The sequence below is a fragment of the Haliotis rubra genome, unplaced genomic scaffold, assembly GCF_003918875.1.
Source record: "Haliotis rubra isolate DU_JTF1 unplaced genomic scaffold, ASM391887v1 Scf362, whole genome shotgun sequence".
In the NCBI taxonomy this organism is placed as follows: domain Eukaryota; kingdom Metazoa; phylum Mollusca; class Gastropoda; order Lepetellida; family Haliotidae; genus Haliotis; species Haliotis rubra.
In genome coordinates, this window is record NW_025767038.1 from 160,378 (window position 1) to 177,271 (window position 16,894).

At 43.0% G+C, this 16,894-nt stretch overlaps 1 protein-coding gene across 1 annotated transcript in view; it reads right to left on the minus strand.

Moving 5' to 3' along the window:
• Positions 1-16,894, minus strand: part of LOC124285543 (cubilin-like) — a 65,133-nt gene that overhangs the window by 7,070 nt on the left and 41,169 nt on the right. The window contains exons 17-19 of the mRNA XM_046721784.1: positions 15,085-15,160; positions 14,421-14,533; positions 13,762-13,920 (exon numbers count right to left, since the gene is read on the minus strand). Of these exons, the coding sequence (XP_046577740.1) occupies positions 13,762-13,920; positions 14,421-14,533; positions 15,085-15,160 (348 nt within the window). The remainder of the gene's footprint in view (positions 1-13,761; positions 13,921-14,420; positions 14,534-15,084; positions 15,161-16,894) is intronic.

Here is a 16,894-nt window from a genome sequence, read left to right on the forward strand (position 1 = left end):
GGCGGCCTTTGGGGAAGCTTTGGCAGCGCGCCGCCGTAATCTATGAAGCCTAGTTCATCGCGGATCAGCTGGCCCCATGGCGACTGGTGAGTGTTGACAAAGCATACGGCTTCCGTCTTTTTATGATATCGACCCCGGGTGAGCCTTCAATCGCAGCGTGCCCTTCTTATCGACGGTAAACTTGGCATAGTCCCTTCCCAGCGGCTTGATGTTGTCTCTATTTTCAACTGCGTTGTAATAATCGTCGACAGCAGGCTGTACAAGTTCAGTACTTAAGGGGTAGTGAATGAGGTGTCATCCTCGAATGCCTGGGCACTATCATCCCACATATCATCCATAGGTATGTACTCTGCCATTATTTAGTATTAAAATATATTTCATTTATATAACAATGTACGGTAGAAAACTAGATCCTTTCAGAAGATCAAGAGAGCCTCTAGGCGCCAGAGCCGTGCGCCAGTCGGTGACCATCACCAACAATCCCAGCAAGATAGACCAGAATCAAACTCTGCTGGTTAGATTCCCCAAACCTTGGCGAGAATGACCTCATTGTACCAGGCGCGGTTCGACTGGCGTTCAACCTCACGTTGACCTCCACCAACGACAAACGTGAGCTAGTGCGGAGCGTAGGTCGAGCCATCATCAAGAAAACCACCATCAAGATCAGCGGTAGCGAGGTGCTGAGCATCGACGACAGCGACGTGTTTCACTGCTACGGGGATCTCTGGAAGCGAGGAGAACGTGTCAATGGCGTGTACCAGGGTATCAGCAAATCAACCCGGTCGCGCATAGGGTATGCCTTCACGCAAGAACAGCTAGACAAGATCGCGGACGGTGAAAAGGCCATCGCTCAAGCGTCACGGGACCCGGTTCTGCGTGCGCTCGACTTCGAGTTGCTCCACGGGACCGCAGCGCGCCGTTTTACCAGGCAGCTGGGTGATAGGCTTGAATACGAGCTAGCGTTTAACGACTACAGCAAAGTAGTGCGTCGCCCGAGCGGTGATGAGGCCAGTTACGCCATAGACAACATCTCTCTGGAGTTCGACATGGTCACTAGCCCAGAGCTGGCCAGGCAGGTTCGAAGCCAGTACTCTGGGAAGATGGCCATCCTGTACGATCGCATACTGAGGCATAGATCAGTCGTGCGAGATAAGAGCGACACTGTGTGGAATATCAACCTGAACGTGCCGGCGCGATCGATGAAAGGCATCCTGGTCGTCCCAGTGGAGGATTATGAGCCGTTCCGGAGGGACAGCGAAGTTTTCAACCCGAGATTGAAAGGTGGAAGTGACCATCGAGGGCGTGCCCAACCAGCTGTTCAGTCATGGTATGAGGCCATACCAGCAGTGGGATGAGATAAAAAAGCTACCAGCCAAACAACACCACATAACCAAGGACCTGGACCTATCCTCCGTGAAGATCGGTGAATACCTGACCACCAAGTACGCCCTATGGTTGGACATGCGATCCACGGATGACGATAAACTACACGGTAGCGGCCGTCGCATAGACAATGGCAGCGAGGGGATTACTATCCAGATTACCAAGAAGGCTCAACCCGCTGGTAAGTTGAAATTATATCTATGCGTTATTATGGATGGCGCAACTTAATATAGACAATGGGAGATTCGTGCAGGCCATCTACTGATTTGCCTGCCGGCAAGCCATCACTGCCTGCCAGCAAGCTATTGCTACCCGCGACCCACACTGCGCCATAGTGTGGGCGGGCAGACGGGCTATGGGAAGACCGTTTTCGTGTTGGATATGTTGGAGGGTTACTACAGGGATGTGTTTGATAACATCGTTATCATGTGCCCTACTCTGAGCATGAATAAAACGTACACGGAAAGACCTTGGGTGATGACGGACCCGGACGTACACAAAGTCGACCCGGGAACACGCCTACAGGACTGGTTGAAAGCTCTTCACGAGAAATTTAAAGGGGAGTCTACACTGTTCATACTGGACGACTGCAGCGCTAATCGTGAGATAACAAAAAAGAGACATGCTATCGTACCTGGCCTTCTCCGGCCGACACGCAAAATCAGCGTCTGGGTACTAGCGCAGAAGTTCAACTCGGTGTTGAAAGACCTCAGGAGCAGACGCGATGGGTGGCCTTATTTCACTGCAAGGACAGGGATTCGTTCGAGGAGTGTTTGAGAGAACGATGTGATGAGCAAATTAGAACAGGAGCGGGTGAAGAAACAGCTCGCTGAAACTAAACACGCTAAGCTCGTGCTCAAGACCGACCAACCAGTAGCATATAGGGTGTTTTAGCTTAGCAATGCTTAGCAAAGCTTAGCAAAGCTTAGCAATGCTTAGCAATGCTTAGTATAATGCTTAGCATTTAGTTATAGCTATGGTATTTGAAGTGTTCGTCGTGTGCAACTTAACCTTTATTTCGCTGTGTTTTGCCTGCATCGGGTATTATATTGTTAAAACTAAATCTTACTTGTTATATTATAAGATGGAGTGTGAGGAATTGCTCGAACAATTGTTGGTACCCCAATCACCACAGGTGGATGATGACAAGCGAGAGAAACTGGTGGCGTTGGCTGTTGGTGGCAAAGCCAAACATTACTTTGGGAGTACACTCAGATAAAATTCACAAAATGTCAGCCGAAGAAATCGATAAGCTATGCGCTAGATACGAGTCCCGGCTCGGAGCAGAAATGACAAAGACAATAGGATCGGCTATGACCCAGATATACACTGGTATTGCGGCATACTTCCTTCCCATTCCCCAGGAGCGTCGACTTTACCTGTGGGAAGACCTCGAGAAAGACCCTTTTATCGAACACGCCTTGAGCTCTATTAGCTGCGAGCTGTACCACAAATATGGTATGTTGTTAGCCCGGTGACGGCGGCAATTATTACGGCAAAGCATTGTCAATTTGAGAGGAAAAATAATAATAATAGTATAGATGGATGCACAGGAGACACCACACCTGGAGGAAACCTCCGGAGAACCCCAACAACTGGAGGAGACCCACAAAGTGGCGGAAACCCCAAAGTTGGAAACAGTAACCAGGCAGAAGAATCCTAAGAGAGTAGCTGCCGGTAAAAAACGGTGGTGTAACCAACATAAAATTATCAGGGTGACTCACCCGGGCGATTCTTGTTAGTTGTATGCGCCAGCTGCTGCCGTGGCTATCTCGTGGTTATATACGACACAGGAACACAGGGAGGAAACCCACACAGGAATCCTAAGGATTCCGGAGGAAACCCTCTCCCACAATTAGAGGTCGACCCGCATATCATGTTATAATTTAATATTTTATATCATATACATAATGTCTGAGGGAAAACGTTCGTCAACGACGCATACCACGCCACAGTGGTCGCCAGTCTAGCCGTAGGATACGCTCGGTTGACCAAACTGGTGCTTAAACAACCAACTATCAAGCTAGATTTCAACCTGCAGGATATGGGTATGCTCATAATGAACCTTGGTATGGCGATGGCTACAAAGACATCCTAGTAAAACAAAGGGATACTACCTGAAAATATTATGAAGTAAATATAGGATGGCCACGATAGCTATGATGGTCGGTGGGGCGTTAGTGAATGCCCTGGCATTTTCGGGAGTAATTTCCTCTTCTCGAAACTACGAGAGTCACACGCGGCTGAAATACAGGAAGAGAGGAAGGCGCCATGATCTCGCTATTGAGAAATTACAGGCTGCCCAATCCGATGTACGCTAAAAACGCCTCCAGAGGATCGATTACATTAACGAACAACTCAGGCGTGAAAACCATGCCGTTCAAACATTCCACGATGTTGACGACGCAGCGAAAGAATACTACTTATTAACTGGTAAACAGTTGCAACCACTCAATAAACCCACACTCGCTCAGTACTACACACCATCCAAGGGGCAAATGGACCGTGAACTGGGCTTCATAAGCGCTGGGTATAGCAGCGACTGCGTTGGTTGCAAAACAATTAGACTAAATACCCATATAAGTATGCTAAACATGAGACCTGCTCCATACCGATGCGAATACATACTTATGGGGAAGACCGAGGCCTGTGGTAGGAAATGCAGGACTCAGGGGTACTGTTGTTTCCACATGGGAAGCCCTAACTACGTGTGTTCTGTGTGCGGTATAGGGGTTAAAGGGCACTACTGTCTATGTAAAGCTCCGCGGGGCGAGCGTAGTCAGACATCACCTCATCTACGAGAATAAAAAGGCCTACATAAAAGAACGTAGGCGACTTCTCAAGATAGCAGTGTAAGGCTACAGTGTCCCAATTAGAGATTATACACACCTACGTATAGCTATGTTTGTGGAAATTGAGCCCAGGGAAGGTTGCCTGAGCAGCTGGCAGATGGATGTGGGGAAAAGTATAGATATTAGTGTCCTCAAACCCATGATTATTAGGGAACTATATAAGGGGTGCTCGTTTACAATCATTGTAAAAGTAGGGTTTGATGTGCCATGGGCTGGGCACACTTGGAATTACTTTGATGGTGGGCGAGTAGATGTGCATGGGGATATAGATATACTTGTTGACGACTCGTTGCAAGTAATACAAAACACCCTACTATGCTGCGCATATTCCGGGTGGGTTGAGGGAATAATCGATAAGGTGTATCTTGATTTTTTACCTTACGGTGGGCCAATTAGACATTGGTTCTCTTAGGTGTGTACGCAACTATGACCACTGTTGGTGAACTTAAGCGGATCGCCAGGCAGAGGGGTGTAATTGGGTATTCTCGAATGCCCAAACCAGCATTGTTGAAATTACTAGGTTTAGAAGCCCCTCCTACGGTAAAACAATTAAAAGCTCAAGCAAAACAGCTTGGATTCACGGGTTATTCAAACCTGGGGAGAGCCGGGTTAATCGCATTGTTATCACATGCCCCCGTAGCAAAACCTCCCACTGTAAAACAATTGAAAGTTCAGGCACGTGATTTGGGGTTAGGGGGATATTCCCGAATGAGAAAGCCACAGCTTGTAGAACTGTTACGGCAGAATAGAGCTGTCGACCTACAGTTCGTGCGCACTGAGCGTGCTGTAGGCAACTATTTGAGAGGCTGGCGTATGCATGTTGATAGGAACATAGATATCGCAGATATCAAACCTCTGATAGCTGATAAGGTCAACCAGGAACTAACCAGTCTAGGAAGTATCAAATTTCAAATCACAGTTAAAATGTCACTCGATAAGCAGGTGGGGGGAGGTGTCACTGAGTACGTTCAGCCTTACTTCCGGGGTAAACAAGAGGTCGTGACCCATATAGAGACCATTGACGCATCAATCGATACTAGTTTTCAGCAGATAAAGAGAATACCTAGAACGCTACACACACTTGGGGTCGGGTGGACTGTAGATAAAATCGATAATGTCTATCTAGACATAGCTAACTACGTGCCGTTCAGAGGCGGGTCATACCTAGACTTGCCTCCCTACTATAGGAAAAAACATGCCATAGTCAACGTCAGGAATAGAGGAGACGATTGCTTGAGGTTAGCTATCAGGTCAGCCTTGTTTCCAGCTGACACTAATTCGAACAGGCCTTCTAGTTATCCCCAAGACGATGGGCTCAACTGGGATGGTATAGATGAACCCACCCCCATATCCCAGATAACTAAAATAGAAAAACAGAATAATCTAGCTATAAATGTCTTTGGGCACGAAGGTAACACAACAATAGTGCACAGGGTCAGCCCAGTGGTGGGGAAACCCCAAGGGGGGAACCCCCTCGTGTTATCAATATATTCATGATCCAGCGAGGTGACAAGTACCACTACGCTTGGATAAAACACTTTAGCAGGCTGTTGTATGACCAATCGGCACACAGAGAAAAGACCCACTTCTGCGAACGGTGCCTACATGGCTTCACACGAGCTGATTTATTAGAATCCCACCGGGAGGATTGCCAAGGTGTGGGGCAGACGGCTATACGAGTCGACATGCCTAAGGAAGGTGATAATATCCTAAAATTCGGTAACCACAAGAACCAAATGTCTGTGCCTTATATCATATACGCCGACTTTGAAGCCTTGGTTAAACCAGTTGTTGGGGATACCCCCACAGGCGGGGCTCCCACAGGTGAGAGCTTCACCCACAAAACACAAGAGCATGAAGCCTGTGGGTTTGGATACATTGTCGTCCGTTGTGATGGGGAAACGAAAGCTCCCGTAGTGTATAGGGGCCCTGACGCGGCTGAAAGGTTTCTAAAGTGTTTGCAGGAGGAAGAAAAAATTATTAGGAATGCACTGTATAGAGTCGCTCCAATGCGTATGACCCGAGCCGACAGGCTAGCTCACGCCTGTAGCACTAACTGTCACGTGTGTGACTCACCACTGAATGGTGATTCGGTGAGAGATCACTGCCACGTAACCGGTAAGTATAGAGGCGCGGCTCACAGCACGTGTAACCTCAAGCTTAGAATCAACCCTAAGACAATAAACATCCCCGTTGTCTTTCACAACTTGAGAGGGTACGACTCTCACTTAATCATGCAGGCCATCGCGAAAATCGATGGTAATATAACGTGCATTCCCAACAACATGGAGAGATACATCTCCTTCAGCTTAAACGGCCTTAGGTTCATAGATTCAGTACAATTTCTATTGTCTTCATTAGACAGTCTGGTCAAGGCCAACGATACCTTCCCTATCACCGACCGATACACAGACACCGAGACTAGACCCCTGCTTATGAGGAAGGGTGTGTACCCCTATGAGTACATGGATAGTTGGGTCAAGTTCACCGAGACCAGACTACCCCCCCATCAGAGAATTTTACAGCAATCTGACAGACTCGGAAATATCCCAAGACGATTACTCGCACGCGATTAACGTATGGAATAAACTGGGTTGTAAGAACCTGGGGGATTATCACGACCTGTACTTGAGGACAGATGTACTGCTGTTAGCCGACGTGTTTGAGACGTTTAGGCGGACATGTTTCAAGCAGTATAAACTCGACCCCGCATGGTATTACACCAGCCCAGGTCTGTCGTGGGATGCCTTGCTTAAAAAGACCGGAGTTAAGTTGGAATTGCTTACAGATTATGACATGCACCTATTCATTGAGAAAGGCTTGCGAGGTGGGATCTCCATGGCAACCAAGCGATACGCGAAAGCAAATAATCAATACGTTAAGGGCTACGACCCTAGCAAGCCAACCAATCACATTCTCTACCTCGACGCCAACAACCTGTATGGCTGGGCCATGAGCCAGTATCTACCCACAGGGGGGTTCGAATGGGCGTCACAGGAGGTCGATGTTATGAGCATCGCACCAGATTCGAATAAAGGTTATATCCTCGAGGTTGACTTGGAATACCCCAAGGCATTACACACATCACACAACAGCTACCCCCTGGCCCCCGAACGTATGAGGGTTAACCCAGACTGGATGTCTGAGTACCAACATAACTTGTTAGGTGGGCGTGTGACAGACGTTGAAAAACTCGTGCCCAACTTAATGAATAAGACCAAGTACATCGTTCACTATCGCAACCTACAGCTGTACCTGTCGTTGGGTATGAGGCTGACCAAAATACACAGGGTGCTCGTGTTCACCCAGAGCCCCTGGATGGAGCCTTACATCAGAATGAACACAGACCTCCGAAAGCTTGCCACCAGTGACTTTGAGAAAAATCTCTATAAGCTCATGAACAACTCGGTGTTTGGTAAGACTATGGAGAACCTGAGGAAACGCGTGACCGTGAAGCTGGTTCGGTCGAATGAGGAAGACAAGCTCAGGAGACTGATAGCCAGTCCGGCATTCAACCGTAGCAAGATATTCACCGATGATCTAGTTGCCCTACACATGAAGAAAAGCCACATAAAATTCAACCGGCCTGTTTACGTGGGGATGAGCATCCTCGATTTATCCAAACACCTGATGTACGACTTTTATTACAACGAGCTTAAGAAACAGTACGACGACAGGTGTGAAGTTCTGTACACTGACACGGATTCCCTGCTGATGGAGATTCGAACCGAGGACGTGTACAAGGACATGAAAAAACACCTCAATTTGTACGACACCAGCGACTACCCTAAGGACCATGCCATACACAGTACGGTAAATAAAAAGGTCCTAGGTAAGATGAAGGATGAGTGTGCTGGCACGCCCATAGCCGAGTACATAGGGTTGAGGCCTAAGATGTACTCCATACTGAAGGCCGACAATGGTGAAATCCGGAAGGCTAAGGGTGTTAAGAAGTATGTGGTGAAACAACACATCAAACACGCCAGATTCAAGGAAGCCCTGTTCAAGACCCGTACCTTTAGGCATAAAATGAACACACTTAGAAGTGATGGGCATAAGATATACGGACTGACTATAAACAAGACGTCCCTGTCACCTATGGACACTAAACGTTGGATAGCTATTGATGGGATAAACACGTACGCGTATGGGCATGAGAAAATTGAACCAAGACATGTCACGAAACCAGAGAAAGTTTGAGGCTATTTACTACAGCCCGCGTGGGTACTGGAAAGGAGCTAGTGCTGTAGATAAGCTAGCTAAAATGGCGCGAGTACCCACGGAGGAGGCCAAAGCGTGGCTTGAAAAACAAGCCCTGTGGCAGATCTATTTGCCGGCACCACGCTACGTGCCTAGAAGGAGGTTCGGTATTAACATACCTAATAGCGTTCACCAGGCAGACCTACTGTTCCTACCCCACGACAAGAGGTACAAGTATGCCTTAACCGTAGTGGACGTAGCCAGTCGCTACAAGGAAGCCGAACCCTTGACCGCGAAAGATTCGGCCCAGGTAGCCAGAGGATTCGAACGCATATACAAACGCAGTCCGCTGACGTGGCCAACAGAGCTGCAAGTTGACCCCGGACGGGAGTTCATGGGTGCCGTGTCACAACTGCTAGACAAACACGATACAAAGGTCAGGCGTGGCACGGCTGGAGCCCATCGCAGCCAAGCCATAGTTGAGAGATTCAATAGGACTTTGGCAGAGCGCTTATTCGGGCATCAGTATGCTAGGGAGATGGCAACCCCGGGAAAACGATCGACTGAATGGGTCGCGAGGTTACCCAAGGTGGTGTCGGCAATCAACCATGAAGTCACCCGGCTCACTGATAAGAAACCGGCAGACGCTATCAAACTAAAATCAATAGTTGCAGAGTCGGCTGCTCCATTGCGTGGGAAGGAGAAACAGATACCAGATAGGGCCCTAGTGAGGTATCTATACCAGCCGGGGGAACACGAGGGTGATAGCCGTAAGCGAGCCACCGATCCTATATGGTCAGTCAAAACTTACAACATAGATAAAGTGGACATCAAAGCAGACGAGCCAAACTTGTACTACTTGAGGGATGGGCCAGGTAGGGGGTTTGTGAGAGAAGAATTATTGATCGTACCGTACGGTACAGTGTTACCTCCAGTCAACACGGCATAGCGGTGTCCCATTACTCCAGCCATGCCCCCGGTAGCGCGGCTAGGAGGTGCGTTCGCATCCCCCAACTTTTGTAGTAGGGGTAATGGTAGCAAGAGCTAAGGGTCCGACCAAAGCCTTACTTGTGAAATAAGGCTTTGCAGAGGCTTTGGTTGAAAGTGATCCAGAACCCCCATTGTATATACGCCGATGTGACTCTAAATCTTAAGTCATTCACTCACTAAAAATCGGTTATTATAATGAAAATTATAAATATATAGAGTATGTCTTTTTCTAGCAACAGCATTTAGTTCTTATACTGAGGCAATGCTATGGAAACAATGTCGTAATGTCGTTTCTTTATCGCCACAGAGTAGGAAATGCGAAATGGAAAGCCGTTTTGACGGTCAGTATTCGAGAATACAATACCACACCACCCCATTCAATCCGTCAGAACAACCGTGTATACAAATTCAAGCGACCCTACATGTTCATCGATTTGCTATTGAAATACCCTGAATAAACATGTTTTATCAATGGGGCAGGCGGGCTGACAGACTATTTCTTTATCAATTTACTCTTGTTTTATCAATGGGTTATGCACACGCGGGACTGTTCCATGGTATCGGCAAGGGCTTAGCAGTGTTGTCGACCGTCAAGTCCTCCAGCATGATGAGCATGCGCCTCGTGAGCCTCAGCAGTCAACACAATACACTCAGTCTCATTCAACATGCCCATTTACTCTATTGCGTTTTTGCATGATTGTAAGTACCAAAATATCTAACTTTTTCACAAAAGTTATTTTGGAAATAAAAATATTTTGGGTATTCTGTGTTAATTCACCATTGCAGTTTGCATAATACATAAAAACTATAATCTTATGGTATGGTAAAAGTCGCCTGTCGCCAGCGACGGTTTATATATTTGTTGCATCAAAAATAACACTAGTTATGGTGAATGCTATCTTTTCATGCATCATGTGGAAAGTATCATGCTGAATTTTACTGTGAGGTAGTCATTTCACCTCATATTTGAGGGTATTAGTCAAATTTCAATGAAATTCCACTGTCGCCAATTCTTTTGTATTTTATGTTTTGCTCAAAAAGAAAGAAAACGCACCCAGTAACATTAAGAAAGTAATCGTTCATGCTTTCTTGAAGGCGCGGCATTGAACATCAAATCCATTTGTTGTAATAACTTGTTAAACTATAAATATGTCATGTTGGAAAGATTGAATGCATATACAGTATAGATAAGGGTGTATTTTGCGTTACGACGTTATAAGACCTTATACATAACCTGAGCACATCTATATGATCATCTGGTAAGGAGCATGCAACCTAATTCCTTTTCCCGTCTCCTATATTCGCAATATATCATATGTTTAACTTGCGTGGCTCATGATAATGACTGATGTATTTTACGTTACGTATTCTTCGTTACGGTATGTTACGTTACAGTTCCGTATATGGCTATTTAACATCACATATTGTGCAAACGCCACTAACAAATTTGATGACGTCATGAACACATGTTGTGTCATTCATGTTGATTTCAATGTACGTGCTGCTTATGATCTGGAGCTCTGACGAGTTAAATCATCGGTATGTAAGTACTGAACTTATGATTCTTGTATATGTGTTCAAGTCAAACTGTTAAACGTTTGCCAATGCGTCTAATGAAGATGTTCTAATGAGATGTATCATGTACAATCATGCTCAGTAATGAAAAACATACTGAAATTACCATATGGCATTCGTAACGTAAAATACCGTTGCTGTAATGTAAAATACATTTAGATTGTACTGGCGTTAAATGAACATAAATGCCTATATAATTCAACGTTTGTTGCTAAACGTTTGTTAAAGATATGTCATTAATTTATTTGTATTTTCAGTGTTCTGAAAATGACAAAAACTGCATCCGTTATATATTTTACGTTACAGTTGTATTAAATGTTTATTTCATTACAGTGATACATTTGATAACCACTATGGAGCAAATAAATATATTTCCGGGTCACATAACTCTTGTTTCAAGTTTTACCATTTGTCAATGTAACGGTCAAATTCAATAAAACATCTGAATACACTTTTGATTTATTTGTGTTGAAATTAACTTTAGTTTGTTAAAGGATTTTATCAAACAATTAAAACAAGTTGTACTATAGTTTTACATACATGTATATCTAACAATAAATTATTTTGTGTGACGTAAAATACACTAGAAATACCATCACTGCTTGTTGACATTGTAAATAACATTTGTCGTTGTCATATCGGTGTGAGTGAGTGAGTTAATATTTAACGTCACATCGGCAATATTTCAGACATATCTTGACGAGAACAATTCAATTTATATCAACAGTAAAATCAATAAATTTAGAACATAAAACTCTTCCATCGAAGGACAGTAAAACTACTAGAGTATCACAGCTCTAAAATTTAAAGTAGTACGTTATTATGAAAAAGATATCACTGTAGACAGCAATACAATATAAAAAAACGGGCTATAGATCACCAGCATCTGAAGGCTGATCACCATACTAGGGACCATGGGGAGTTACAGTACGTTTGCCACCTGCATGGACCCTAGCTGGATTTACACCATCCCTTCAGATTGTGGCGCTGGCGATTGTGCTAGGTTTAGCCATTATCACAAATAACAAATATTCTACGATTAAAAAAGTTGGTAGTGCTAAATTGACCTTGAAGCTTTGGGGCTTACGTACCCTCTCAGGAGGAAAATAAGTTTACGCCACTTCAACCCCCTTTGAGTATACAGCCACTAACAATCGCAGTTGCTAATTTATACTACCATGTTTAAAATACTAGTTTTCTATTTACAAAACATATTCCAAATATTTCTAGTAATTATTTTTCTTTTAAAGATTCAATGATCAAATGATAATTTACAGTAAAAAGATACTTCACTGTTTTAACATTGAAATATTTATACCCGTTGTCATATGGAAAAAAATGTGTTCAGATAAAAAAGAAAAAAGTGCGCACGCTGACTGAGAATGAGTGAATATCCTTTCAAGCCTCTATAGAAATTCATTCAACCGTGAAGTACTTTTAGCAATCACGTATTTGTGATAGAAATGTCTACAGAGTTGTGTAATACACTTCACATCAAGAATTATTGTATGCAATACTAGATACTACACATTCTATTGCATTTCTGCACATACTGAAGACAGAAACTAGCCCTGATGTGATATGATAGGTTCTGCGTAATCAGGTGACACACCTACGTGATGAGGTCCATACAAGGTCACACACACACACCTACGCAATGAGGTCATGCTTCTTGACGATTCCTTACCTCTGCATAATTAGGTCATGCAGGTGTTTAATTAGGTTACCCAGGTGCATAATTAATAAAAACAAACTAAATTGCCGACTTTCTGGTTCAATACCTCTGGTTACAATAAATCCGTCTGTCTTAAGTACTTCTAAGTATTGTTTTGAGGTGGAATCATAAACTTTTGGTAACATATATATTATTGCAACATTAATGTGATGTCCTAACTCTACTGCGTGTCATTACAAAGGTAAGAAAAGATGATGTCAAACCCTGATTTGTCTGATATTGCCGTTGTTGTGGAGACTTCAGTAGATGTTTACTAAAGTCAAGGGGTAGGTTGTCGTGTACAGAATGGGAACCGTGATGTTTTAAACTAGAATTAATATAATAATTTATATCACTGTTTGTCCCTGAGCCATCGCTGTACCAGCGTGATATAAGTGTCAGTTACATTAGATCAACTTCACCCGGAACTCACATAGGTCAAAGGACAATTACGATGAAATGACAATTACACCCGCTAAACCCGTGACATAACATTCCGGCCAGATGGGACAGTGTTTATATGATTGCTTTGGAGCTGCTTTGAGTGAGTACGATTTGCAAGCCACATTTAGCAATATTCAAGCAATATCAAGGCAGGGAGACCAGATGTGGGTTTCACACATTGTGAGCAATCCAACCCGAGTATTCGTCGTTACGAGCGAACGCTTTAACAACTAGGCTACCCACATGTCTGGAAGCTGTATCGGTTATGTCAAAGCATGTCAGCTTGATGCAATGTGAGACTAACGAAGATTGGGCCAGAAACCATGATCAGGGCGAATACATCCTAAGTTTGGTCAACCTGACAAATCGTGCCCTGGTTATCCACCTCACTTGTCAACCACACCCTCAACATATTCTTTAGCTATCTACAAATATGTTATGTGAACTATTTTACCAACCTGTTCTTTTACAAGATAATTAGCGGTCCCATATACCGCATGTGTCAATTAAAGTGTAAACGAATAGAGATGATCATTGACGGATCATATTTATTTAAAAGATGCATTGAATTCTGAGATGATCGAATAAAACTGAAAGACGTACAGCCATATGTTGGTTCGCCGGCAGTGAAGGACAACTTAAATCCGGTGCGGAAAATCGAACCATCGGAACGGAATTGAACCTTTATTGTCTGCCCTGAGATCTGTGTATTTGGTCCATCTGTTCCACACCATCGACCGATCGAGCTTTCAATACTCGTGACTATGGACAGAATATCACATGTGAGAAAATGAAATGTATGATAATTAAAGAAATCATTAGCTAATGTTGCAAACATTTGTTTGGAGATACTTTGTTTTAAAAGCCTTTAATGTGTTATTTTTTTGGGGATGACTTGTAGTTATTCCACATAAATATTACATATATATTTGCTATATTTGCTATATATAGTGTTACTCAGTTATAATAAAATCAACTATAATTATCGTAAAAAGTAGAAATAATGTTTCGATAACCCCAAATGAGTTCGTACGGATCACAATGCTTGATTAATCCAAATGATGCTATTAAGCAAGACTCGTGTCTATTGTGTGCTGTGTCAACTTGGACAGCATATCCGCTCAACAGCGTGTCAGCTTAAATTGGATTGCAAAGTTAGACAGGTCGCAGAAGTTTTCGACTTTGGCGAAATTTCAATATAGGCAACTGTACGTGTCTTTTACTGATTTATAGGATAACCATGCTTAATCATAAAGCATTACCATCATAGAGCTGTACATAATCATGGGGACACTCAGTGCTGAAAGACACCACTTCAACATGGATTACATATCCGTCAATGGATGTGCTGATCATCCACTCATAGTCCGCATTGCTACAATTGAAATAGACATTAGCATTATCCATGTGTTCCGCATGTACATATGAAAATGAAAGAAATATGGCACAGAATTTGAAACTAATTAGCATGATCTGACGACCTGTGTTTAAACTCAACATGTCAGGCATTGGAATTGTATATGCTTCAAACAGGTCATATCGTGCTTTGGCAATATGGTGTATTGACTACAAACTATCAATTTGAATTAAACTTTAACAATCCCGATACACAACAGAAACCATTCCTTCATCTGGATTGTAATCAATCTGGTCATTCCTGTCTGAGTTAATTTCAGGAAGGATGAAAATATCTGGATGAACAACTACTGTATTAACAAAGAAGTTTTTCGTTGTTATACTTAATGCTGCGACTACTAGATGCCTCTCAAAGAAGTTGCCCTAATTTATATGATTGTTTTTGATGAAACTATTGTAGGTAAAATGTATCATATATTGTTCGTTGCCCTAGTCAATTATATTATTGTTTGTGTATTTCTTTCAGTTCCTTGAGGTATGAATCGAATAATGAATATGCCGTATACTTACTTGGGATAGGGCAGAGGATAATTCGGAGATACAATATATTTTGTCTCATTGCTTATCGTATCATCTTCGCAACACCCTGAAACAAGGAAGGTATCTCAGTGATATTAAACAGTTATGCAACAATGGGGTCTTGTGGAGTTTATGTGATAAGGAGTGAGTGAGGATGCGTTAACGCCGTTTTTAGCAATATTTCAGCAATATCACCAGAAATGGTCTACAAGGAAACACCACACCACACCACCGCCCTGTGAATATGACGATGTTCTGGGAGACACGATACAGTCCACCTTTTGAAGCATTACAAAAAGGATGGGATAGTAACCTTTAATAATAAATGCATAATATCAGGTGCTTCTGTGTCATTTTACAAATATTCAGTGCATTCATTGTTATTGACGTGGTGGACTGTGTTCATTGAGACAATTAACATTCCATGTCTACTATCATTTATAAAATGAAATCAATCACTATATCAGGCATTGGTCAAGGTAACACCATTCTTATATAACCTACTTTTGTACTATATAAATGATTTTGCCTGTTTGGTGTTTACCATATATATTTAGATATGTAAAATCAATCCCTGTACAGTATACTACAGATATAACGAGTCAAATTTTAATTTCAGTTCGTTGTAATCGTAGTACTTCGAGTAAACTATCCACGAGGCAGGGAAAAACAGTTGGTTTAACGCGTTGGTTCGATATAAACGTATTCATTATAAGGTTAGTACCCTAGTATGGTGATCTACCATCAGTTGTTGGCAATCTATAGCCTGTTTTTATATTGTATTGTCATTTATAGGTAAAATATTTTAGATTTAATTGCTAGTCTTAAATTTATTCCTGTGATAACCTAGTTATTTTACTGTCCTTCGTCGACAGGTGTTTTATACTGTAATTGTGTTTATTGTTAATTTATATCTTCTTAAGTCACAATATGGCTGAAATATTGCCGATGTGAATATAAATTTTCACTCACTCACTCACTCACTATAAGGTTAGTAAACTGTATACACAACAGAGTAGCCTACACCTTATTGGCATATGGCACCCGTGCCACCTCCTCGTGGTGGGTGCTGGGTAACGCTAAGCGCTCTTGATATTAATAAAAGATGAATATCATCCGGGTACCCTTGGTGCTGCAAGTTGGACACCCACTTGTTTTTAACATTGTCGTTGTGATACTCCGTGGTGGATGGGGAGCTCGGATGTTGAAATCTAGCACATGAACCATGGCTTATGACTCCCCCAAACCCCCCAAAAACAACAACGTCCGCTTGAAGCAGATCCTATTGATACTGACCTCAGACTGCCCAAAACATTCTTCCTCATCAAATTATGAACCTAAATTCAAATACTACCAAAAACAGAAAGAAAAGAAAGCTATTAATTTTACTTCAGATAATGGGGAAGACTACAATGAAACCTTTTCGATACACGAGCTTCATGCTGCCCTTGACCAGGCTCATGATGCTGCTTCAGGAGCTGATAACATACACTATCACTCCTGAAGCACTTACCAGAATCATGTTTAGAGACACTCTTACATATTTTTCATGATGTTTGGGCATCTGGAAAATTTCCTTCGTCGTGGTGTGATACTATTATTGTTTCCATTCCTAAACCTGGACGTGATCATACTGATCCTTCTAATTATAGGCCAATTTCACTTACTAGCTGCGTTTGCAAGACCATGGAATGCATGATAAATAATCGACTTGTTTGGTACCTGGAATCCAATAACCTAATAACAGATATACAATGTGGATTCCGCAAAAACAGAAGTACCATCGATTATTCAATCCCTT